Here is a 24,290-nt window from a genome sequence, read left to right as displayed (position 1 = left end):
TAGATTACCTCATTGACATGTCTCTCCAATCCCAGTGTGGCCATTAATTTAGCCTGGTCTCATAGACTACATGTAAAAGTGTAAATCCATGACACTCAAATGAATATGATATGTTACGTTTGGTATGGTTACATAAGATAGATGGTTACTTAATGCTCTGAGACCAGGTTGCAGCATCTGAAGAGTAGCCCTTTCTATTAGGTCAAACATTTTGTTTCTCTAATATAATAGTTCAAGTGAGACCTTCAGTGTTATATCACATTAAGGGGCTGACTTGACCTGAAATGATGGATAGACATCAATCAATCAAATGTATTTATAAAGCCCGTTTTACATCAGCCGATGTTAAAGTGCTGTACAGAAACCCAGCCTAAAACCCCAATTGGCAAGCAATGCAAATGTAGAAGCAAGATGTACCAATCTTATTCTTCCAGTCATAACTAGCACTCTTCCCATTCAGTTCTCAGTTAAAAAATGACTGTACAGTGTAACACTTCATTATCAAGATCAGCTAGTGTCTGTCTGTGTTTCAGTAAATCATGCATTTCAAACTAGAGGTCGACCGAATATGATTTCTCAACGCCGATTATTGGATAACCAAAAAAAGCCGATACCGATTAATCTGCCGATTTAAAAAATATATATATTTGTAATAATGACAATTACAACAATACTGAATGAACACTTATTTTAACTTAATATAATACTTCAATAAAATCAATTTATCCTCAAATAAATAATGAAACATGTTCAATTTGGTTTAAATAATGCAAAAACAAAGTGTTGGAGAAGAAAGTAAAAGTGCAATATGTGCCATGTAAGAAAGCTAACGTTTAAGTTCTTTGCTCAGAACATATGAAAGCTGGTGGTTCCTTTTAACATGTCTTCAATATTCCCAGGTAAGAAGTTTTAGGTTGTAGTTAATTATAGGAATTATAGGACTATTTCTCTCTATACCATTTGTATTTCATTAACCTTTGACTATTGGATGTTATTATAGGCACTTTAGTATTGCCAGTGTAACAGTATAGCTTCCGTCCCTCTCCTCGCTCCTACCTGGGCTCGACCCAGGAACACATCGACAACAGCCACCCTCGAAGCAGCGTTACCCATGCAGAGCAAGGGGAACAACCACTCCAAGTCTCAGAGCAAGTGACGTTTGAAACGCTATTAGCGCGCACCCAGCTAACCATTTCACATCGGTTACACCAGCCTAATCTCAGGAGTTGATAGGCTTGAAGTCATAAACAGCGCAATGATTGAAGCATTGTGAAGAGCTGCTGGCAAGACGCACGAAAGGGCTGTTTGAATGAATGCTTATGAGCCTGCTTGTGCCTACCACCGCTCATTCAGGCTGCTCTATCAAATCATAGACTTAGTTATAACATAATAACACACAGAAAAACGAGCCTTAGGTCAATAATATGGTCGAATCCGGAAAACAAGACGTTTATTATTTAAGTGAAATACGGAACCCTATTATAAGTATTATAAGGCACCGATGAGCTCTAGAATGGTCCTTTGGTTTGATTGTCAATGAGGTTGTCCAACAGATTTATATTTAGAACGTTGGACTACTCTGCCAGGTCTTGGGTACCTTGGTAGGGCTTGGGAGTGAGCCCAGCCCTCCCGTTGAGGTAAGCTCAGTGCGGGAGAATACATACATCATCATATAGTGTGGCGAAATCTGCACGGAGCCTTCACCGTGCACTGCCACTTTAAGAGAGCATGAGCAGTAAGGAAGGAGGAAATAAAGAGGGCTCATTCAGCTCTTTGGGGAGGGGCTCTTGGGTGGCGCGACAGTTTGATTGTGTGTGCTGTGCTGCAGAAGTTGTTTGTTTTCAGCGTTTGTAGTTTATAAAGTATTTAACTTTAATCATCGGTGTGATCGCTTTAAGATCGTGGTTGTTTTTGTTTGGGACCGCGCCCGTTATGGATCGCATAGATTAGTAGCAACATTGTTGCGAAGCTTTAACATACAAACCATCGGGCAGTCAGACACCGGCAGGCCTGAAGACCACAGCTAAGATTTCTCTTTTTCTCTTTCTCTTCCCTCTCATTCCAGTGCTTTACCCTGCAACAGACTCTCTGTTTTTCCAATGCACTTCCCATTGAAGTTCATTAGAGCTGGACTATTATTGCCCTGCCAGAAGTATTTGGATGGACATTTTAGTTGAAAGGGAGGTTGCTTGCAAGTTGTATATTATGTGAACTGTGTTGAGGTGGGGTGTACTAATGACATGTGGCCTGAAAAGACTGGACATTTAAGGCCTTTGTTGTGTCGATGAACACCCTCTGCACTCATCCACTAGAAAATAATACAGATTATTGCAAATCCTCTGTTGATGACTGGGTTCGTTCTTGTATGAAGTTGCTGTGAAATTGCTCTGCCATTATTAGTATAAGTATTATTGTATGAGGTATTCTTGTTGGGGTTACCCCTGTGCTGTGATGTGGGTATTCTCTTCTCTCCACTGGCTATCTGGTAAACAGGCTACACTCTAGGCAGTCTCTTCTGCTGATGTGTGTGGATCTGGTAGTGGTACTCTATTCTACTCTTTTCCTTTCAGCATGGTTAATACCTGCCTGGCGCCCGAACAAAATCTTTCTTTACCCCTCTCTAAGTACCGCTACAATGGTTATCATGCAACAGCTCTTCAGTACTCTTCTCTGTTATGCAGTGGCAACCCGTCATTCAGGGCAGGTGGGGCTCATTTAGCTTATATATATATATATATATATATAGGGGCCGTGACTATATATAGTCACGGCCCCTCTGCATTGCAGGGGTGGTTCCTCCTGCAGGCAGAGGGTCATTAGTGATTGGAGCCACCTGGGCTCAGGATATTTAAACTGCTTCACTAACCACTCTTGTCTCTCTCTCTCTGCTCCTCCAGGTATGATCCTGTTTTGTTTGTTCCTTTGTAGTTTTACATAGTTTTCACACACACAGATTCATGCATCCCTGCACTTTACATACACCCTACATTATGATACTTTCACAACCTCATTCCTTTTTCTTTGTTTAAAAGTTAATCGTTTTTGGTTTATAATAAAGAACCTTTTTGATTGGCCTATACCTGTTCGTGTCTCCTCATTTTTGCCACAGGCTATGAGCTGGCCTGTGACAATATATATTATTAAACAAATGTTTTGCCTGTTTTACATGTTATTTTGGCATTCAAACATGTCAAGAATTAGTTTGCAAACAATGTAAAAAAATATATATATAGCGGTAAAATACAGAGCATATGGGTTGCTAATGTCCTCTAGTTGCACCGTGATTGTCTCAGTGTTCTGTCACTCATGGGGACACTAGTCACCGCAAAATCTACGGGTAGAGCTCGAAAATTCAATCCCATTTGGGTGCTGCCATAGAGTTAGTGGGAAACAAAGTATGTGAACCCTTTAGAATTACCTGGATTTCTGCAGAAGTTGGTCATAAATTTTATCTGATCTTCTAAGTCACAACAATAGACAAACACAGTCTGCTTAAACTAATAACACAATTAGAATATGTCTTTATTTATTGTAAACATTCATCGTGCAGGTTGGAACAAGTATGAACAGGTTGACCCTCCTTTGGCAGCAAAAACCTCAACCAAACGTTTTCTGTAGTTGTGGATCAGACCTAAACAACAATCAGGAGGATTTTTTTTCTTCTACCGTAGCATTGATTGGACAGATCATGTCAACATCATACTTTCAAAATCTTAGCTAGACAAGCAGTCATCATGAATCAAGTCGACAATCTACTGGCAAACCCTTTTCAATCCTTGTCACATGAGAAATTATAGATAAAACGTATCGGTGCTCATCGGACATTGGACATAAACATTACACAACAAGTCGGAAATCGACAATGAGTGGTTTGGAATGAATCAGTGGCAAGAGTTGCAAGCACTAGCCTGCTATTCAGTGGAGTGTGTGTGGTCCAAGTCTTTAAGGGTCTCTTTTCCAAGCTTAAAAGGATAAACATTCAACACCATGGGCCAGAAAAGTTTGAATGCATTGGCAATGCTGTCAATCCAGCATGATTTCTGCTGCGTTCAAAACAATTGGAGACAGGGAAATCCTATTCCAACAAGTAGCCATCTCGATATGGCTCGGATAACACTTTACATTAAATTGCTCCTATACATGCGCACTGTAATTACCACATTGTACACTTGTGAAACAATAGCGGAAGTGCATAACGATGGCGCCCCCCAGGCACTTACCACAAATCCTCGTTTTATTAAGTTCTCCGTACTTTACGTTACTTTTTTTGTACGGTCATTAGCACAGTATTATCCCAATGTTAGCTTCAAGACACCTGAACAACTGAAGAAGTAGCCTAGATTGTGCTGATTTATTGGCACATTGAACCATATCGCGTGCTCTAGATTTAAAAACTCAGATATTGCGAAAATAATGAAATGAGAGGATTTACTCTGCCCAAGATCTGCGCCTATGTTAAGCAGATCCTTAATTATAAAGCAAGTGAGGAGTTTTTGTATGGGGGGCAATGAGAGTACTGCTATTTTGATCTAACATAACTTTCGTAAAGCTTAGGTTTTTAGGAGTGTACTGATAAGTGTGATGCACGTGAAATCCTGGCAACTTTGAGAAAGAAAAAAAAAATATCGGAGTTGTCCCTGTGGGAGCTTGACAGCCTGCCGTTCCGCTCTGTGGACAACGAATCCCATTGTTAGGGTGGAGACACAAGCAACTCGTCATTACAGTATATCCAGTATCTCTGATGACCTCGTAATTCAAATCTGCTATCTTTATGCATGTTCTCCATTGTTATTAGACAGAGCTACTATGAGAGCTACTTCATGTAAAGTGCTGCTTTTCCTTTTGTAAAGAGCATGCAATATGTGATATGCCAAATTTGCTAATCTGTCCATATTTTAGATTTCCCCTAATGACAATCATCACCTAGAGAAATGGAACGTTTCAATGACAGTGCCTATGACAACAGCATGAACTAAACCTGTAAACCAGCAAATTAAAGTCCCTAAGCCTGTGAAGCTAAATGGATGTTCTGTATTCACTCACATACCAGTTAACTCTTGCTTTAAACCAATGTACTGACAGCTTGACAAGCTCAACGGCAATACAAGGATTACAAGCGTGTTTAATATGTTCATGAAATGTTCATGAAATTAATTGAATTAATGATCAATGCATTGCAGTGAAAATGTATAGATGTATTTTTTAATAACATGAATTATTTCAAATTAACCCGTAAATCTTTGAAAATTACAATAAAAACATTGAAAAGAAAATGGAGTGTATGCATTGTGTTTCTTATTTATACCAATATTCTACTGTATTTTTCCTGCAATTACACATGACTGTGCATTGTTGCTGTGTTTGACATGGCTTTTTCTTTGTCTTTGCATAGTGCTATGACAGGTTTTCAAATTATCAACACCTGATGGAGATAAGCCTATGAAAGATTAATGTATAAGCCTGTGAAGGGTCAAGTAAAGGGCATGTATGAGCCGCCTAGTGCCCTTCACATCTGCAACATGCTGTTTTATACAACAAGTGGGTCTAATCCTGAATGCTGATTGGTTAAAACCTCATTCCAGCCGGTGTCTATTCCACAAGTTACCTCCGGTTAAATCTATGACATTAAAATGCCTATTTACTCTGTTCCATCAACCCAGTCATGCAATTTATAAACTTGATCTCCACTATAAAAGCATTTAGACATTATCTCACATTTCTTTTAGACTAACATTTAGTTTTCAACAGCGGATATGTGTATCTCCGACATTTGCAACTTTGTTTAAATATTTACATTCGATCGCCAGTTTTCGCATAGTAATGAACGTGTCAGGATTCGAGATCAGACAGACATGCAGGCAGGCAGCGTTTCTCAGCCATTCGAAATCATGAATCAGCATCATTTTTATGGATATATACATAGAAATATCAATAGAAAACAGGTCAAATGAAACAAAGTGCAGCTAGTTTGCAGTCTTTCCAGCTTCACTTTGAAGTGATTATGTTAGCTGTGTTGTTGGCTAGCTCCTCTGGACAGCTGTGTTCTGACGAGAGCACATTTTCAATGCCAGGTGAAATCGCTCATTGTTAGAGATGTATCCAAATAAATGTCACTAGAAAAAAGCTTAAACAAATAGAGCTACGTTGTTGTTTTCTGGCTGCACTGTCTGATGTGACTGTAAATTATCCGTAGTTAGCTAGCTAGCAAGCAAGGGATAAGAACGTTGCCAGCCAGTATGGAAGTAGAACATTTAGAACGAACGATTGGGTCGCGTCCATAGATACCGAACAAAAAGACTTGACTGGGTCACGTCTCTGGCAACCAAACCGATAGAACGACCAGTCAGCTTGGGTAGAAACCCAAGATTTGTGTCGGGACTATTTTTTCATATAAAATAATTACTGATATTTAATGTCTGAAATGTTAGTGTTTGCCAAATAAATAAACATACATTTAGAGCATGTATAAACTTATTGCAATTAGGCAATAGCAGTGCTATCTCAGTATTTTGCAAGTGTATAAAAAAATGTACACTGAACAAAAATTAACACGTAACAATTTCAACGTTTCATATTAGTAAATCAGTCAATTCAAATAAATTCATTTGGCCCTAATCTATGGATTTCACATGACTGGGAATACAGATATTCATCTATTGGTCACAGATCTTTTTTTTTAAATGTAAAGGATCGGAAAACCAGTCAGTATCTGGTGTGACCACCATTTGCCTCATGCAGCGTGACACATCTCCTTTACATAGAGCCATACACACTGTCTGCCATATGCCCAGTCTGTTGATTGTGGCCTGTGGAATGTTGTCCCACTCCTCTTTAATGGCTGTGTGAAGTTGCTGGATATTGTCTGGAACTGGAACACATTGATCCAGAGCATCCCAAACATGCTAAATTTGTGACATGTCTGGTGAATATGCAGGCCATGGAAGAATTGGGACATTTTCAGCTTCCAAGGATTGTGTACAGATCCTTGCGTCATGGGGCAGTACATTATAATGCTGAAACATGAGGTGATAGCGGCGGATGAATGGCATGACAATGGGCCTCAGGATCTCCTCACGGTATCTCTGCATTCAAATTGCCATCGATAAAATGCAATTGTGTTCGTTGTCCGTAGCTTATGCCTGCCCATACCATAAACCCCATCGCCACCATGGGGTACTCTGTTCACAACATTGACATCAAATCTGAAATGTAAAAAATTTAAAATCAGCAAACCACTCACCCACAAGACGCCATATGCCCAGTACAGTTGATACTGGGATTCATCCATGAAGAACACACTTCTCCAGCATGCCAGTGGCCATCGAAGGTGAGTATTTGCCCACTGAAGTAGGTTACGAATGCAAACTTCAGTCCGGTCAAGACCCTGGTTAGGACTACGAGCATGCAGGTGAGATTCCCTGAGACGGTTTCTGATAGTTTGTGCAGAAATCCTTCGGTTGTGCAAACCCACAGTTTCATCAGCTGTCCGGGTGGCCATTCTCAGTTCTTTAAAGTGACTTTGGAAGTGGCTTTTCGTAGAGAAATGGCAAAAGCTCTAGTGGAGCATGCCAATTGCACGCTCCCTCAAAACATCTGTGGCGTTGTGTGACAAATCAGCACATTTTTAGAGTGGCCCTTTATTAATCTCAGCACAAGGTCCACCTGTGTAATGATCATTCTGTTTAATCATCTTGATATGCCACACTTGTCAGGTGGATTGATTATCTTGCCAAATGAGAAATGGTCACTAACAGGGATGTAATTTGTGCACAAAATGTGAAATATCAAAAGAGAAATAAGCTTTTTGTGGTTATGGAACATTTGTGATATTTCTTTTCAGCTCATGAAACATGAGACCAACACTTTACATGTTGCATTTATATGTTTGTCCAGTATAGATGCAAGCATCAATAGCAAAATACTTGGTCCACATGTGCATTATGTCACCTTGATGTAAAGTGATACAGTATATCCTAAGACTGTCCTATTGCAATGAATAGGCTACTGCACATGTACGTGTGAAAATAAAGATGTAAAGATCTAAAGATACAATATGTACATTTAACAGCCTGACCCTTCGACGTTGTGACTGATGGATGGAAAAATACAGTGGGGCAAAAAAGTATTTAGTCAGCCACCAATTGTGCAAGTTCTCCCACTTAAAAAGATGAGAGAGGCCTGTAATTTTCATCATAGGTACACTTCAACTATGACAGACAAAATGAGAAAAAAAATCCAGAAAATCACATTGTAGGATTTTTTATGAATTTATTTGCCAATTATGGTGGAAAATAAGTATTTGGTCACCTACAAACAAGCAAGACTTCTGGCTCTCACAGACCTGTAACAACTTCTTTAAGAGGCTCCTCGGTCCTCCACTCGTTACCTGTATTAATGGCACCTGTTTGAACTTGTTATCAGTATTAAAGACACATGTCCACAACCTCAAACAGTCTCACTCCAAACTCCACTATGGCCAAGACCAAAGAGCTGTCAAAGGACACCAGAAACAAAATTGTAGACCTACACCAGGCTGGGAAGACTGAATCTGCAATAGGTAAGCAGCTTGATTTGAAGAAATCAACTGTGGGAGCAATTATTAGGAAATGGAAGACCACTGATAATCTCCCTCAATCTGGGGCTCCACGCAAGATCTCACACGTGGGGTCAAAATGATCACAAGAACGGTGAGCAAAAATCCTAGAACCACACGGGGGGACCTAGTGAATGACCTGCAGAGAGCTGGGACCAAAGTAACAAAGCCTACCATCAGTAACACACTACACCGCCAGGGACTCAAATCCTGCAGTGCCAGACATGTCCCCCTGCTTAAGCCAGTACATGTTCAGGCCCGTCTGAAGTTTGCTAGAGAGCATTTGGATGATCCAGAAGAAGATTGGGAGAATGTCATATGGTCAGATGAAACCAAAATATAACTTTTTGGTAAAAACTCAACTTGGAGGACAAAGAATGCTGAGTTGCATCCAAAGAACACCATACCTATTGTGAAGCATGGGGGTGGAAACATCATACTTTGTGGCTGTTTTTCTGCAAAGGGACCAGGACGACTGATCCATGTAAAGGAAAGAATGAATGGGGCCATGTATCGTGAGATTTTGAGTGAAAACCTCCTTCCATCAGCAAGGGCATTGAAGACGAAACGTGGCTGGGTCTTTCAGCATGATAATGAACCCAAACACACCGCCCGGGCAACGAAGGAGTGGCTTCGTAAGAAGCATTTCAAGGTCCTGGAGTGGCCTAGCCAGTCTCCAGATCTCAACCCCATAGAAAATCTTTGGAGGGAGTTGAAAGTCCGTGTTGCCCAGCAACAGCCCCAAAACTTCACTGCTCTAGAGGAGATCTGCATGGAGGAATGGGCCAAAATACCAGCAACAGTGTGTGAAAACCTTGTGAAGACTTACAGAAAACATTTGACCTCTTTCATTGCCAACAAAGGGTATATAACAAAGTATTGAGATAAACTTTTGTTATTGACCAAATACTTATTTTCCACCATAATTTGCAAATAAATTCATTAAAAATCCTACAATGTGATTTTCTGGATTTTTTCTCTCATTTTGTCTGTCATAGTTGAAGTGTACCTATGATGAAAATTACAGGCCTCTCATCTTTTTAAGTGGGAGAACTTGCACAATTGGTGGCTGACTAAATACTTTTTTGCCCCACTGTAACCAATTTGACTAAAAAATGGTCCCAGTATTTATTTTCAAATCTTTAAACAACAACATGACGTTAGAGCGAAAGAACATATAGTGATGACTATCACTGCACTGCTCAATAAATGAACCCCTGTGAGACATCTCGGCACCGGGCCCCTCCCTCCCCGAACCGTTAACGGAGATGGAACTGCGCGACCTAATCTCTGACCTGAAAAAACGAGTTATTTCCGTGGCTGTCGACACGGTAATCTGTCCAGTCCTCAACGAGGTTTTGGCAGGAGAGTCAGAGAAGAGCTACCTTCAGCACCTACAGTATCTCACTGGTAAGTCAAAGAGAAATCCGCTCCGCCAGGGTAGACTAAACTGCCTCCAGGGTAGGTCTATCTCATTCATGGAAGTCGGTCCATTAGTGCTTCTCGGTCTGAATTGAAGGATTGCCGCCACGTCCTAGAATATAGCTGGTGGGTTTTCATATTAAAAAGGTAGTTTCAACATAATATTGTTTTGCCTAATGATAGACTATTCTGCGTGTGGATGATATTCAGATTAAAAAGGCTCATAGACCTACAACTCAAGTTAAATAATGTATCTGTAAAAAGATTTTTGAGATTGTATTACAATCAGAAAAGTGTCAAATAAGATGTTTTTAAACAGGCTAATTCGAGTGATTGCGCAGGTGATGCTGCAGCCAACTTGGTCCATCGAGCGGCTTTGAGTGCACAGAAAAAAAACACTGGATGTGCGACGTCCCAGCGAATGTCGGTCTTTAAATACAAAAGAACACTCAGTCCTCTCGCATTTTCCCACGGCGTTTTCTACCAGTGTTGTCCTTGCATTGGCCGGACTGCCTGCATCCCTAAAGGCAAAACTACCTGTGGCTTGAGTTGTTATAAACTTTCAGGTAAGGCAGTCCGCTTTAAAAGACACCGTCTGAGAACTGTCTTTAAAGTTTAAACTTACCAAGAATTTAAAGTAGCCTAATGTGATGATCAATAGATTTACAACATCCGTTTAGATATTATTTGTCTTATAGCAAGGATTGATACTAAGGATTTTATACTCTGTATTTATTTAATTCTGGGAAAAAAAATAGTCATTCTATTTTATTCTGGAATTGTGTGTACCATAACAGATGTCTGAAGCTGCATATCTATCTTATGACATGGTATAATTCTATGTTTACGCTGAAACACTGTACTGTTCCATGGATGTACTGAACCTGCACTGATCTGGAAGTACTGATGTTGCTGCTTGGGCTGTATAATGCCCACATAATGACAACATATTGATGTGGGTAGACAGATGACTTTACAGTGTGATATCAGGGAGACAAAGGAACAAAAGCATGACAGGTGGCTGTGGGAGAGAGACTGAGAGGGACCAGACAGGGACAGACCTGAATCTTTTATCATAGTTGGTAGTAGCCAGAATTCTAGACATGAGAGGAGTGGAATAGTTATTCAACATTTTGGCTTTAGCATATACTTAAAAATAAATAATCTTATGCTTGTCATGTGGTTACTGTATTACCTGACTGAGTGACAGATTTGACAGATAATTTGTCCGACAGTCTTAACAGGTTCAGAGAAGTTTTCATTTGTCTACTATGGTTTTGTCTATTTGGATATCAATGGAACCGACTTCCGAAGAAGATAGTTGGGAAGGAAATGTGAGAGGTAGTGATGTCAAATTTGCTTCCTACTTTCAAGAGGGTTCCCTTTGTTTGTCTAGTTTCACATAGGAAAATCATCTTGCTTGTTTGTTACCATGTTCAGGATATTGTTTTTCTTTGGTCTAACAGCTACACTTTATTTCCCAAGGGTTGTTTTACATGTAGAAATGGATTGTTAATTCTGTCAAGCGCTCTGGACATGTTCCATAAATGATTGAATCCTGTCCTTGGCTTGGTTTGCCTCTTACACTGACTATTCCTGGCAAGGTCAGGGTCTACGGATCAGAAGTTTGTAATCTCTTATATAACGGAAACGAGGCAAAGCTACAGGGTAACTTGGCTGCATAAACTAGGCCTACCATAGCAGTAATCTTTCCCAAACAGTTTTGGTTGATCAGCCACGTTACCTAATTCTGAACAGCAAAAAATAAATACGTCAGCTAACCTCTGTAGATATTGCATCTACGGCTGGTTTGGATGTTCACTCTGAGTTCATCTCAGAGTAATAGAGAATAATGGATGCTCAATGATTTTACCATTGTATATGTCAATCATCTCTCAATCAGATAACTAATGATTTAGCAGCCTTGTTAGACAGACAGCGGTGTCAGACTGTCTGGCATTATGGTGTGCTGTACACGGGCCGATGGAATACAGATGTTTAACCTGTGTGGCTGCAGACAATGTGTTGATTTCTCATGACTCTGAGAAATGTCATAATCCAACAGGACATTGTGAGAGTGTATGGGTGTGGATACAGAAATTATTATTTTGGGGTTTCGCAATAGCACTGCAGAACATATGTGAGTAGGAATCTAGGCAACATTATTATACTCGATTCTGAAAACTGGTGTTTAATGACATTCCTCTGTTTTTTCCCATTGTTACAGAAATCCCTTTTAAAGAAGCAGACATGGGTCGTAAAGAAGCCGAATTTGACTGGAAGAAGACCACTGACAACATTCAGGAGGTGTTTGACTTCATGGAGGTTCTTGGATCGTAAGTACAGCCCACACCCACCTACCTACCAAAGGACCATTTTCCCTACCTCCTTAGAACATGCATGTGACCTCATTGAGGAAAGAGAGAGTGGCCCTCATGACTATCCACTGGCTGAGGTGCATATCATGCAGTAGGTGTGATTGGATTACCACGAGACCTGCTTTACAGGTGTCTTATAGACAAGTCACTGTGGCAGCGCGGAGGGTATCAGTCCTAGACCTTCTGATGACATCTAGTACATCAGATGGCTAATCAGATCATTTACAAAATGGCCAATAGAAGTAATCTATGGAGCCATCTTTTGCTTGATATTCATTCAGTTTCAAAGTTTCAGAGTTATTGTAACCAGTTGTGTAAAGTACTTTACATAAAAATACTTTAAAGTACTACTTAAGTAGTTTTTTGGGGATATCTGTACTTTATTTTACTATTTATATTTTTGACTATTTTTACTTTTACTTCCAATTTGTTTTTTACTCCATTACTCCCCGACACCCAAAAGTACTTGTTACATTTCGAATGCTTAGCAGGACAGGAAGATAGTACAATTCAAACTTATCAAGATAACATCCCTGGTTATCCCTACTGCCTCTGATCTGGCAGACTCACTAAACACAAATGTTTTGATTGTGAATTATGTCTGAGTGTTGGAGTGTGCCCTGGCTATTCGTAAATTTAAAAAACAAGAAAATAGTGCCGTCTGGTTTGCTTAATACAAGGAATGTGAAATTATTTTATACTTTTACTTTTGATACTTACAGTAAGTATATTTTAGCAATTACATTTACTTTTGATAATTATTATTTAAAAGCAAATACTTTTAGACTTACTCAAGTAGTATTTTACTGGGTGACTTTTACTTGTAGTTCTCTATTAAATTATCTTAATTAAGTATGACAGTTGGGTACTTTTCCCACCACTGACTGTAACTAAGTAATTTGAGTAAATGTAACTAACAGTTTCAAACGATTTAGATAGTTTGTGTTGGATAAATATTTTATATGCGCATTGATTTTGCACAAGTCAAAATTGCCTCATTTTAGTGCGTCAACCACCATGACTTAATCCATGGGGTCAATCAAATGTTCTTGACTGAGCTGTCCGGTCTTACTGAAACGGTCATGTTGAGAGGCTTAGGAAGCGGTGGTGGTGGATAATGAATCTGGGGCTGGGCCAGAGGTAAATAAAGGTGTGTAGGCTACTGCTGCCCTAGAGGTCTGACATCACTGTACTGTGGGAACACAGACTTGGCTGGACCGAGGATTGGATATGCAGATAAGGGAGGAAGCCATGTAGACAAACAACATTTGTGTGAACATATGTTTTGGAGAACATCGCCTCTTAACTAAGAAGGGATGTTCTTTTGGAATTTTCCTGAATGGAATCTTGATGTTAAAGTAAAAAAAAATTATGGCAGAATGAAGGCACGTTGACTTATTGTTGCATGATAAGTGATGTAGGTGTAACTTGTTCTCAGCAGAGACCTACTTCAAAAAGTGACAGATCACATCTGGGGAAAATATTACAAAACAGAAACGTATAAAAATAAGTAAAATATGGGGAAAGCATAATACAAGAATAAAAGTAGCATTATTTTCTCAGAATTATACAACTCTCTTCTCTTAGGGCAGGGTGATATCTTTGCCTAGTCAGGAGGGGTTAGCTTTGTTCTGCTGGTGTCAGGCTAAGGGTGATCAGGTGAAGGGCAGACTGACACTGATAATCTTTCTCTCAGATTGGAATAAGGATCAATGAGCAGAAAGAACAGGTAAACGGATGGAGAAAGCTTGGACAGGTGCTCTATAGATCCGATTACTGTACAGTGAAACACCTGTATGTAAACCAAGGCCCCGTGTTATCTCTTGTTTCCTCTCTATAGGCCTAATTTATATAATTAGCATGCACACAGAGTGGTTTCTAGACTACGGTGTTTGACGATCAACATATCACCATAACAAATGAGCGCAGAGCAGTCCCTACTGTATTTCCTTCCTATGTTCCATCACAAGGATCTATCTCGGGGAATTAGGGAGATCCATTGGATGAGGCTTTATAAAGCTGAAACCCACAGAACACAACAAAAACACAATCTAGTTCCATGGCAATCTGACATACAGTACAGACGCTTGCAGTCTGTCGTTACACACCCGTCTCTCATGTAGATATCATCCCTATCCTGATCGGTCCCTTTATCGTGGCTTATTTCAGCAGTTGATGGTGTATTCTGTCTTTTGTGTTTTCAAACTGTACATGAGGAGACAACAAGCTGACAACAAGCTTACTAATAGCTGCCTTGCATACCAATTCATTTCCACGGATGCTGTTTGATTGATAATATCCCTTGTGGGTCATAAGGAGAATCATGGGGTTCTCTGGGAGAAGATGCTGCGTAGTTTGGGAGAACATAAAGACGTCAGCGTGTCTGACTTACGCCCTGGGGCCTACCTCTGTGCTCCATTTGAATTTAATGAGACAATGTGAGAGTGTGAGACACAGCTGTCATAATAACTCTGCCTGCGTCCATGCTGTAAGACACGTTGGGACTTGGGACTGTCTGCTGCAGTTGAAGCAATCTCTGCTAATTATCTTTTGAATTAAATTGGTTCAATCATTTGACCTTGCAGTGCTCTCATCTTGCATATGTGTTCCTTATACCTTCTTCAGTGGTGTAACCCAACAGAAAGGGGGCAGCACTTTTGCGGTACAGCGTCTTCTGTCAGCCTCTCTCTCCAGGTTGTGTGTGATCCAATATATGATCTGGCCGCTGCTAGGGGTAGGGTCTGTTTGTGATGACTGCATATGCTCCCATTTGTCCACACCTCAAGCCTGCCTGCCACAGTGTCTGTTGCGTAAGGGATAATCAGGCTCATCCCAGACAATGCTGAAGATAGCTCGGAAACTGTACAGAACACTTAATTGAGTGAGCCCTTAAGCCACTCAATCCCGTCTTAGGCCTTAATAGGACCTTTTTCCACAGTATTCTGTTTTGATATCCTGCACCTCTCTCTGCTCTAAAATCAAAGGGTGCATGTAGGCCACCTGATACCCGAAGAACAATAGAAACCATCAACGGTGTATGGCAAACATTTATAACCTACTGCAGGTCCACGATAACTGTAGCCTACATCACAGCAAAATGTAGCAATTTTGATGAAATTACAGAAAAGGAGAAGATTAATGTCAGAAAATACATCTCAGTATCTCATTTCACATCCAGCATCACCTCAGTTTTATAACATCACACCCATGAGGGCCTGACTAACGGTGCCCTTCATATTTTCTTATGGAAAATGTCAGTCCTCCTAATAATAATAATAATAAGCTGATTATAATAATAATGGAACCAACACTTTGCCTATGTGTTTGTGTGTTCATCCAGGGGCGCGTTCTCCGAGGTGTTCATGGTGAAGGAGAGGAAGACAGGCAAGCTGTTTGCCATGAAGTGTGTGAAGAAGAAGCAGAAGAGTATTCAGAATCTGGAGAACGAGATTGCCGTGTTGAGAAAGTAGGAGTTCAAAAAAACGTTCAATTGTCATTCAGTCCCATTTCAAATTGGATGACTCTTCCATACAGCTACTGTGTGTTTCATTATATTTCCATCTCACATTCTAAACATGACCTATATCTTCTCACTCCCAGGATCAAACACGATAACGTTGTTGGGCTGGAGGATTTCTATGAAAGTCGTTCTCATTACTACCTTGTCATGCAACTGTAAGTTCGACATGTTTTACCTTCTATTACAGTAGAATGGAGAAAATATTATGATAGTTATTTCCTATAAAACCCTTGTGTACGCACAAACTCCACAAATAATAGTTATTGCCCATTGATTTAATGACAGCCACAATGTTCTGCCTGTCTGAGTTTGGGATCAGACAGCAACTTAGCACTCAAGTCACACGGAGAAGCATCATGCTGAATGTTCCCAATGCTGAGCCTGAACATGAGCAGAAGCTCATGGATTGAAGAGCATATGTCATCCACAAATGTTAGGCTGAGCAATGTTTCCGACAATCACTTCATGGTTAAGGTTAGGTTGAGTCAGCTTTAAGGGCTCAAGGTTAATGGCTGTTGTTCTTCTACCGGTAGCGTTGCTGGGGGTGAGCTGTTTGACCGTATCCTGGACCGGGGGATGTACTCAGAGAAGGATGCCAGCAGGGTCATCCAACAGGTGCTCCAGGCTGTACAATACCTCCATCAGAATGGCATCGTACACCGTGACCTCAAACCGGAGAACCTGCTATATTACAGCCAGGATGAGAGCTCCAAGATCATGATCAGTGACTTTGGCCTGTCCAAGATGGAGGACAACGGTGTTATGTCCACAGCCTGCGGCACTCCAGGATATGTGGGTAAGGAAGGAGACGTTTGGCCTCTACGGATAATTAACTGTGTGTACGGGTGATACACTGGGTCAGAAGAACCACACTCAAACACATAAGGGAGACAACAAAGACATTACGAAACCTAATAGCCTGTCAAATACCATACAACACTAGTTGAGGAAAATGAACTGAACTTGGAGAATTGTTCTTACTTACTACGTTTCCCAACCTCCAGCCCCTGAAGTCTTGGCCCAGAAACCCTACAGCAAGGCAGTGGACTGCTGGTCTATTGGAGTCATCACCTATATCCTGTGAGTATTGCTCTCATTGATGACCTCTGGATATGTCAATATTGGACCAGGTCTATCTTGGAAAAGAGATGATGTTATCTCATTGAGAAAAACCTGTATAAATAAAAGGTAAAATACATTTTAAAAACAGTCTACTGTAAGGTATAGTTGATTGCATGTAAAGACTATGTATCTGACCAGGCAAGAGTGCATTTTGGGTTTTAACCCTTGATTAGACTAACAAGCTTGATCTTTAGCATGATGAAGGCATCGTCATACTAATTCATTAGTGGCACTGGGCCGTTCCCTCAACATATACTGTTACAGTGGTGGAGTTAAAGCTCCACCTTGTGGACATTTAACACAGAGACAAACACACACACACACTATAATTTCGTAAAGACACAAACTTACACAGCATTATTATTTGGTTTCTCTAGTCTCTGTGGATATCCCCCTTTCTACGAGGACACTGAGACGCGACTGTTCTCTAAGATCATGAAGGCACAGTACGAGTTTGACTCTCCCTTCTGGGATGACATCTCTGAATCAGCCAAAGATTTTATCCGCAACATGATGCAGAAGAACCCGAAGATGCGCTTCACCACAGAGCAGGCTCTCAGGCATCCCTGGTGAGTGTCATGAGCAACAACATTATTGCTTCATCTATTTTTGTCTGTAACATCTACAACAACATATTCTCTGTGGTGTCCAGTGTGAGGTGTATTCAGGCTAGCCTGGAAACAGTTTCAGTTTCAATGACAGGAATGCCAGACTGAATTAGTGAGCTGAAACAAAGGTGAAATATAGCAGCATTTAGTCTAGATTACAAGGCTAGATTCAGGCTAAAACCTGTCAGGAGATTACAATGTTCTTTTCGGTTGTCTCTCCTTCAGGATCATTGGAAATACCGCACGGAGCCAGGATATCTACCACTCTGTCAGTGTCCAGATCCAGAAGAACTTTGCCAAGACCAAGTGGAAGGTGAGCCTTCCTCCCATACCGCTCAGAAAGGGTTCTGGCTCTCTCCCCCATTTTAGACATAATCCCAGTGTGTTGTTTGTGTGTACGACACATCTGATCTCTTTCCTGATTTAAGGGCCATGAAATACTGTAAACATCTAGGTGTTATTCAACATCTGATTACTCATAATCAAGTCAATATCAAGACCACTATAAAAGATTCTATGCCCAAGCTTTTCCCAAATAAAACCACATCGCCTAACTCATGATGATGGCTGTCACCTTGGGAGCGCATACAGTACTTTTTCTCTTAGCATGTTTCTCATCAACTGTTGTCGGTGTGTCGTTACAGCAAGCCTTTAACGCCACCGTGGCCATCAATCACATGAAGAAGCTGCAGCTGGCCCACTCTGAGCTGGTGGTCAAGGCGCAGACCCTCAACATGCCCACCATCCAGGTTATCGACGTCTCCTCCCCCGCCAATTCCCACTACCCCCCGGATCCCGATAGGCTGGAACCCAAAGGGAACCAAATTGCCCTACCAATCAGCTCCAAAGACACGAAGAGCCACCAGCCCTTAAAGATCAGCCAAAGCGAGCCGGCACACGCCCATACCCTCGCAGAGACGGGCAAATACGCCTACCACTCTGAGCCTGCGAACCTTAATACGTAAGGACTAACCCAAACTCCCATATTTTCCTAAAAAGACAACTAGCCTCCATTCACTGTGCCTGAATGACCATTAAACAGTGGGGAATTTCCCCGAATTTAGCCTTTGCGCCAGCCTCTGTAACTATCTGATGGATGACTTTGCGTCCCCTTGTTTTAGGTACAGGGCAACGGCCAACCGCAATGGCCAAGTTCTCCAGACTGGAGTGTGCTCTGTCATGTGAAGGATCTTTGGAAGGACTTTGCGTGGAATTTTTTTACTAGGTAAATATTGAACTTTTACACATTGCTCTTTATTTTAGTGCTGTAACGAGGTTGCGTTATGGTAGTTTATTTCTTATTAGTAATAGATATAGATCATCTGAAGGTGGGATTGTGTTTGACTAAGTGTGTGTCCCTCCTCTCAAGGTCAGTCAGCTGACTTGGTCATGTCTGCTTCCTTCCTGTGGGCCAGCCCAGGCACTGATACTGACAAGTGGATTCTCAGGATGGCCAGTGAGATCCAGAATCCGCCGGGTTTCTGAAAATAATTCTGAACAGTGCCTAGAAACCTCCTTGAACACATTCTGGACATACTGTACACCGACAGACGTTCACACACATACATGTATATAACAAGGTATTCCACGATGTCCAGAATCCCAGGGAGGAGGGGCACTATGCTCACTAGGGACTGGGCGATGTATGTATTATACCATGAAGAAACAATTATTCACATAAGAATTTTGTGTTATAACCCTTGAAGAAGGAGTTGATGTCAGGGAAAGGTTTGTTTGCATCATGATGCGAAGTGGTGATGTGAAGTGGAGCAAAGTTGAAAGTTGAAAGACAGCTAAAGAAGAAATAGGACTACTGTGTACATGACTATAAGACTGACTTAAGTGGTTGTGCTGTTCCATGGTGTGTGGAGATGTTCGAAAGAGAAGGCAGGTTTTGATGTGGAATATATGACCAAGCAGGATTTTATCCCTATGTACATTGATGGGGGAAGTTGATGGGGAACATTGAGTAACTAAACAATAGTGTTATCCATGTGCTCACTGTCAACTCATTACCAGTGTAAATACCACTCTTAATGATTTGCCAACTCACCAGCACTCATATTAATGAAAGTTGAGATTGTAAATCTAATTTATCCTTGTGCTGAAGAGATTTGGAAACTATTATTATGATTTTATTACTGTATTGATAATATTATGTCTCCTTTTAATACAAGGAGGTGAGTTGCTTCTGTCCCAAGCTCAGCAGAGCTTGCTGTTGGTGTTTTGTAAATATTCTAGATTGGGGTTCTCTCTGTAGCTTCATTGTAAATAAATAAAATATGTACACAAACAATCCTATGTCTTTGCTTTTTTCCCCTCTCTCTACGCTCGGTCATGTGACGCAATTCAGTGACCTAGATCAGGGCTTCCAAACTTTTTTTTCTCCAGCACCCCTTATAAATCTGTTATTGAGAAAGCCTATATTAAATAGACCACCAGCTTGATTTAGTTTAATCTGAAGTCTCAGAATAGATCATACAGTATGGTCGGCTGAGCTGCAGAGGATAACACCAGGGGTTATTGATGAGACTGGATCAATGGCTTAGCCAGATAACTTCATATTATGAAACAAGTCTATAAAGAGGTGTACACATTCTTATTGTTAAATTAGCTAAACCCACTCAGTTGGCTAAACTATAATTAAGCAATAAGGCCCGGGGGGGTATATGGCCAATATACCATGGCTAAGGGCTGTTCTTATGAGCAATGCGGAGTGGCCATATACTGCAAACCCCCAAGGTGCCTTATTTCTATTATAAACTGGTTACCAATGTAATTAGAACAATAAGTTAGTTTTTTGTTATACCAGTGGTACACGGGCTGATATAACACGGCTTTCAGCCAATCAGCATTCAGGGCTCAAACCACCCAGTTTATAATTAGTAATTCATTTCACAGGGGCTACAAGTGAAGGAGAAAGTGGTACAGCAGCAATACAGGACACTTTTATTATCAGAAAACACATATCAAAGATGTTATTTGTCCCTATTATAATGTCCACCAAGTCCCCCACTTTAAAAATGGGAGTTTGTGGTATATGGTCAATATACCATGGCTAAGGGCTGTTCTTAAGAGCAACGCGGAGTGCCTGGAGACAGCCCTTAGCCGTGGTATTTTGGCCATATACCAAACTCCAAGGTGCCTTTTGCGATTATAAACTGGTTACCAACGTAATTAGAACAATACGTTTGTTTTTTGTTATACCAGTGGTATACGGTCTGATATAACACGGCTTTCAGCCAATCAGCATTCAGGGCTCGAACCACCCAGTTTATAATTAGTAATTCATTTCACAGGGGCTACAAGTGAAGGAGAAAGTGGTACAGCAGCAATACAGGACACTTTTAGTATCAGAAAACACATATGGAAGATGTTATTTGTCCCTACTACACTGTCCACCAAATCCCCCCTTTTAAAAATGCTCCTTTAAAGCAGCTAGCTAATGCAATGTGAAATGACTTTTTGCCTTTCCTCTCATGTGGTACAGATGAGAAGGTCCTCACACGAGTGCTACATGCAGCGTGTTAGCTTTCTTACCCACCCTTCCACCCCACCAACCACAAGATAGTTGACTTGGAGCACAGATAGCCGAGACAGATTGCCTATTCAGGCAAAAGAGCGTGGCACAGAACCTAGAAATATGGGGCAAAAGTCCCAAAAACAGTCTAGCAGTTTTCCTAAAGTAGCAAATATACCAGTCCAAAGCCACAGCTTACTGAAACAGGGAGTCTGTGTAGTCGGTGTGGTTTTCACCTCACACGTAATGGTCTTCCTGAAAGTGTAATTGCAGCCATATTACGCACCATCACTTCAAGGAAGACTGCCACGGCCAAGAACCATAAAGAGGGGAAAGGTTGAGTCTACTTTGCAAATGGCATGAGAATACAGAACATGAGTGGGAATCCCAGGATTCCAGATAGTGATATGTGACAATGGAATTTTATAGTGGACTTTACAACCTTGGTCTGACTGGCAGTCACATTTTGAAGAATGTGAGTGAGACTGGAGTGTGAAAAGTAGCCTGTTTAACAGTCACAAAGGTCTGAAAATGTGACACGTATTTTATTATTGCCATTTCAGTATTGCCGAAATGACAACACATGGCACTCTGTGACTAGTGACCAGATTATTTCACAACAGAACCAGACGACTGCCTTCCTCCTCTTGTCCTGCTTTGGGAAATCATGTCAAAGGGCATGGTGCTTCGCACGAGCGCACACACGCGCTTATCTAGAGCAACTTACAGGGGAAATTATGGTTAAGTGCCTTGCTCAAGGGCACATTGACATATTTTTCACCTTGTCGGCTCAGGGATTCAAACCAACAACCTTTCGGAAACTGGCCAAACGCTCTTAACCGCTAGGCTACCTGTCACCCCACATCCAATTTAACTTCATCAATGTATCAACAATGTCAATATATACTGTAAATCCATTTGTTGTGGACACCCATAGGCTAAAGCACTGGAGGTCTAAGAGGCATTGGGACTTCCATAAAGCTCTCTGTACTACTTTGTTTGATTAGGAATTAACCTAACACTGCAGCTGGGGCATTCCAACCAATAAAAGGGGTGGTACAGAGATAAATTGATTGAGGGGGTAGTACTCTAACATTAAATAATTCTCATTGGATACAGGTCAACCTCTCCTGATGGTGTTTAATGTACACAGCACTGGACATAAACCAACCAACCACACATGATGGTCAATGTTCAGCAAAATGTGTATAGTGTTAGTCTTAGCTCTCTTTATTCTTCATTGTGGAGTTGTCAATTCCCTAATATAAAATAATAGTAGACACTTTGCAAAGACTCAGGAGATTGGAAGTGGGTTCAATACAATACAATTCGTATGATATGTTACAAATTATAATGTGTACAGTATGTTACAAATTTGTAAGTGCTTAGGATCCCGGAATGGATCTTTAATAAGTATAGTAGTGCTGTATAGGCTACTGTATTACTGCAGTATTATAACGTGAAAAGCATTCATCACAATTTTCGGGGACCGTTTTGGCTCGTGAGCACGACTTTCAAAACAACTGGCTGAAATTATACAAAAGCTCTACAAAAGCACACAATTGTACCTCTGTTTCATGACTAAAACACATGTGACTCACGTGATATTACTTGCACAATATATTTTGGCAAGTTGGGTTTTTTTCAGTGACCTTGCCTTTGTACCGACTCTTGGCTGTTTCCAAAACAGCCCTGGATGCCATTATAGAGTGCATCAGATATTGAAGACATTGCCTCAAAGCAGTTGACTCCAACACTGCGCTTCCTCAACACCCATCGTCATGAATATTCATAATTTGACACTTTGTGGGAGTTGATGTGGATCTCCTTGTGTATAAAACCCAGCACCTCTCATTGCATCTTTGCTTGGGGATGCTTGACTAAGACGAAATCTAAGGAAAGCATTTAACAGGTCCCTATACAGGTAAGTACATTTAAATATTTTCAGCTCTGTTCTGTGCAGTCTTCATTCAATCTTATTCAGAATTGAAGAGTAATCTACATTGTCTGAATATATTATCAGTGATATATTATTTAATACATTATGATTATCATAAAATGTACAGCGGTCAGTACTAATAATTACGCTAATTCGTTTTAGTTTAATTACCACATTTGCAGTCATTAAACAGCCTATTAATTATGACATTTCCTTTTCCCTCAATAGACTGAACTTAAGACAATGGAGACCATAAACGAGATCATTCCATTCGCTAAGGAGATGCTGAGCCAGAGGCCCAGTCGAGGCATGATGAAGGTGTACCTGCTGGGTTCTACCCTGGCGTTTTTTGGAGTGGTCGGTGGGCTGGTGGAAACGGTCTGCATGCCATTTTGTGAACAGGAGCCATTAGATGAGGAAATGATCAAGCTGATCACAGAGGAGAAGAAGAGGCAAATGCTGGAGCCAGAGATAACCACTGTCGAGCCTGATGTTGTGGATGAGTTGCAAACAGAGATTGATGCTAAGAAGCCACTGGAAGGTCGTCAGAGGAGGGCGTCTATCAGGTCACCTGCCTGTTGAAGATGCACTGCAACACCTCTCATGTTACACACACTAATGAAACCAACACTCAGAACACAAAATGTGGTGAAATAAGCTGTCAACCAGGCAATCAAAAGAGATTGCACTTGGTGATTTTTGTCATGATAATTTGGCCATGTTTAGGGACCCCTTGACTTATTATTAATGAGAAGAGAAGAGGCTGAATGGATGGATGGACGGATGCAACAACAAGCTACAGTGATGACTGGCTGCTGGGCAGCAGAAGCTCTGTGACTGATTGAGAATTTGTATTTTCTTTTGGCTTCCTAATAAACCTATTTTAGGTTACCACTGGGTCATGAACTGGTTAATGTCAAACAGTGCTGTGAGTAGTCTACTGTAGCCTATCTAATTATTTATATAAACCCTAGATGACTGTTTTAAAGCCACTGCACAGCTATTTTTGTACTCCATTGTAAAAAATATTTTGGAAGCTATAGAAATGCATTTATAAATGTGTATATTCGTTTTTGCTAAGTATATTCTATTACATACACATTGATGCATACCTTTCAATTGTATTATGTGAACTGAACATAAAAACAAAAAAATAAAGACATTAATAAAAACATTTTCCTTAAATGA

General features: G+C 40.7%; 2 protein-coding genes across 4 annotated transcripts; both read left to right on the top strand.

Annotated features, from left to right (window-relative positions):
• Nucleotides 1-9,832: 9,832 nt before the first annotated feature.
• camk1gb (calcium/calmodulin-dependent protein kinase IGb) lies at nucleotides 9,833-19,939 on the top strand. Of its 3 annotated transcripts, none has more exons than XM_020459592.2 (11): nucleotides 9,833-10,003; nucleotides 12,243-12,351; nucleotides 15,734-15,859; nucleotides 15,994-16,068; nucleotides 16,447-16,709; nucleotides 16,918-16,993; nucleotides 17,413-17,604; nucleotides 17,869-17,956; nucleotides 18,288-18,604; nucleotides 18,765-18,868; nucleotides 19,013-19,939. In XM_020459592.2, the coding sequence occupies exons 1-10, from the start codon at nucleotides 9,862-9,864 to the stop codon at nucleotides 18,826-18,828; spliced, it is 1,452 nt and encodes a 483-aa protein (XP_020315181.1). In that variant the 5' UTR covers nucleotides 9,833-9,861; the 3' UTR covers nucleotides 18,829-18,868; nucleotides 19,013-19,939. The 3 variants fall into 3 exon arrangements, with proteins under 3 accessions (XP_020315181.1, XP_020315184.2, XP_020315182.1); XM_020459595.2 differs by lacking the exon at nucleotides 9,833-10,003 and adding an exon at nucleotides 10,340-10,581; XM_020459593.2 differs by lacking the exon at nucleotides 9,833-10,003 and adding an exon at nucleotides 11,026-11,356.
• A 3,015-nt stretch (nucleotides 19,940-22,954) lies between these two features.
• On the top strand, nucleotides 22,955-24,276 carry LOC109869068 (G0/G1 switch protein 2). Its single transcript, XM_020458920.2, has 2 exons — nucleotides 22,955-23,087; nucleotides 23,331-24,276. The coding sequence occupies exon 2, from the start codon at nucleotides 23,346-23,348 to the stop codon at nucleotides 23,682-23,684; it is 339 nt and encodes a 112-aa protein (XP_020314509.1). The 5' UTR covers nucleotides 22,955-23,087; nucleotides 23,331-23,345; the 3' UTR covers nucleotides 23,685-24,276.
• The last annotated feature ends 14 nt before the right edge of the window (nucleotides 24,277-24,290 follow it).

This window comes from Oncorhynchus kisutch, linkage group LG24 (assembly GCF_002021735.2).
Source record: "Oncorhynchus kisutch isolate 150728-3 linkage group LG24, Okis_V2, whole genome shotgun sequence".
Classification (NCBI taxonomy): Eukaryota; Metazoa; Chordata; class Actinopteri; order Salmoniformes; family Salmonidae; genus Oncorhynchus; species Oncorhynchus kisutch.
The sequence above is the reverse complement of the archived record's forward strand: the minus strand, read 5'-3'. Positions and strand labels throughout refer to the sequence as shown.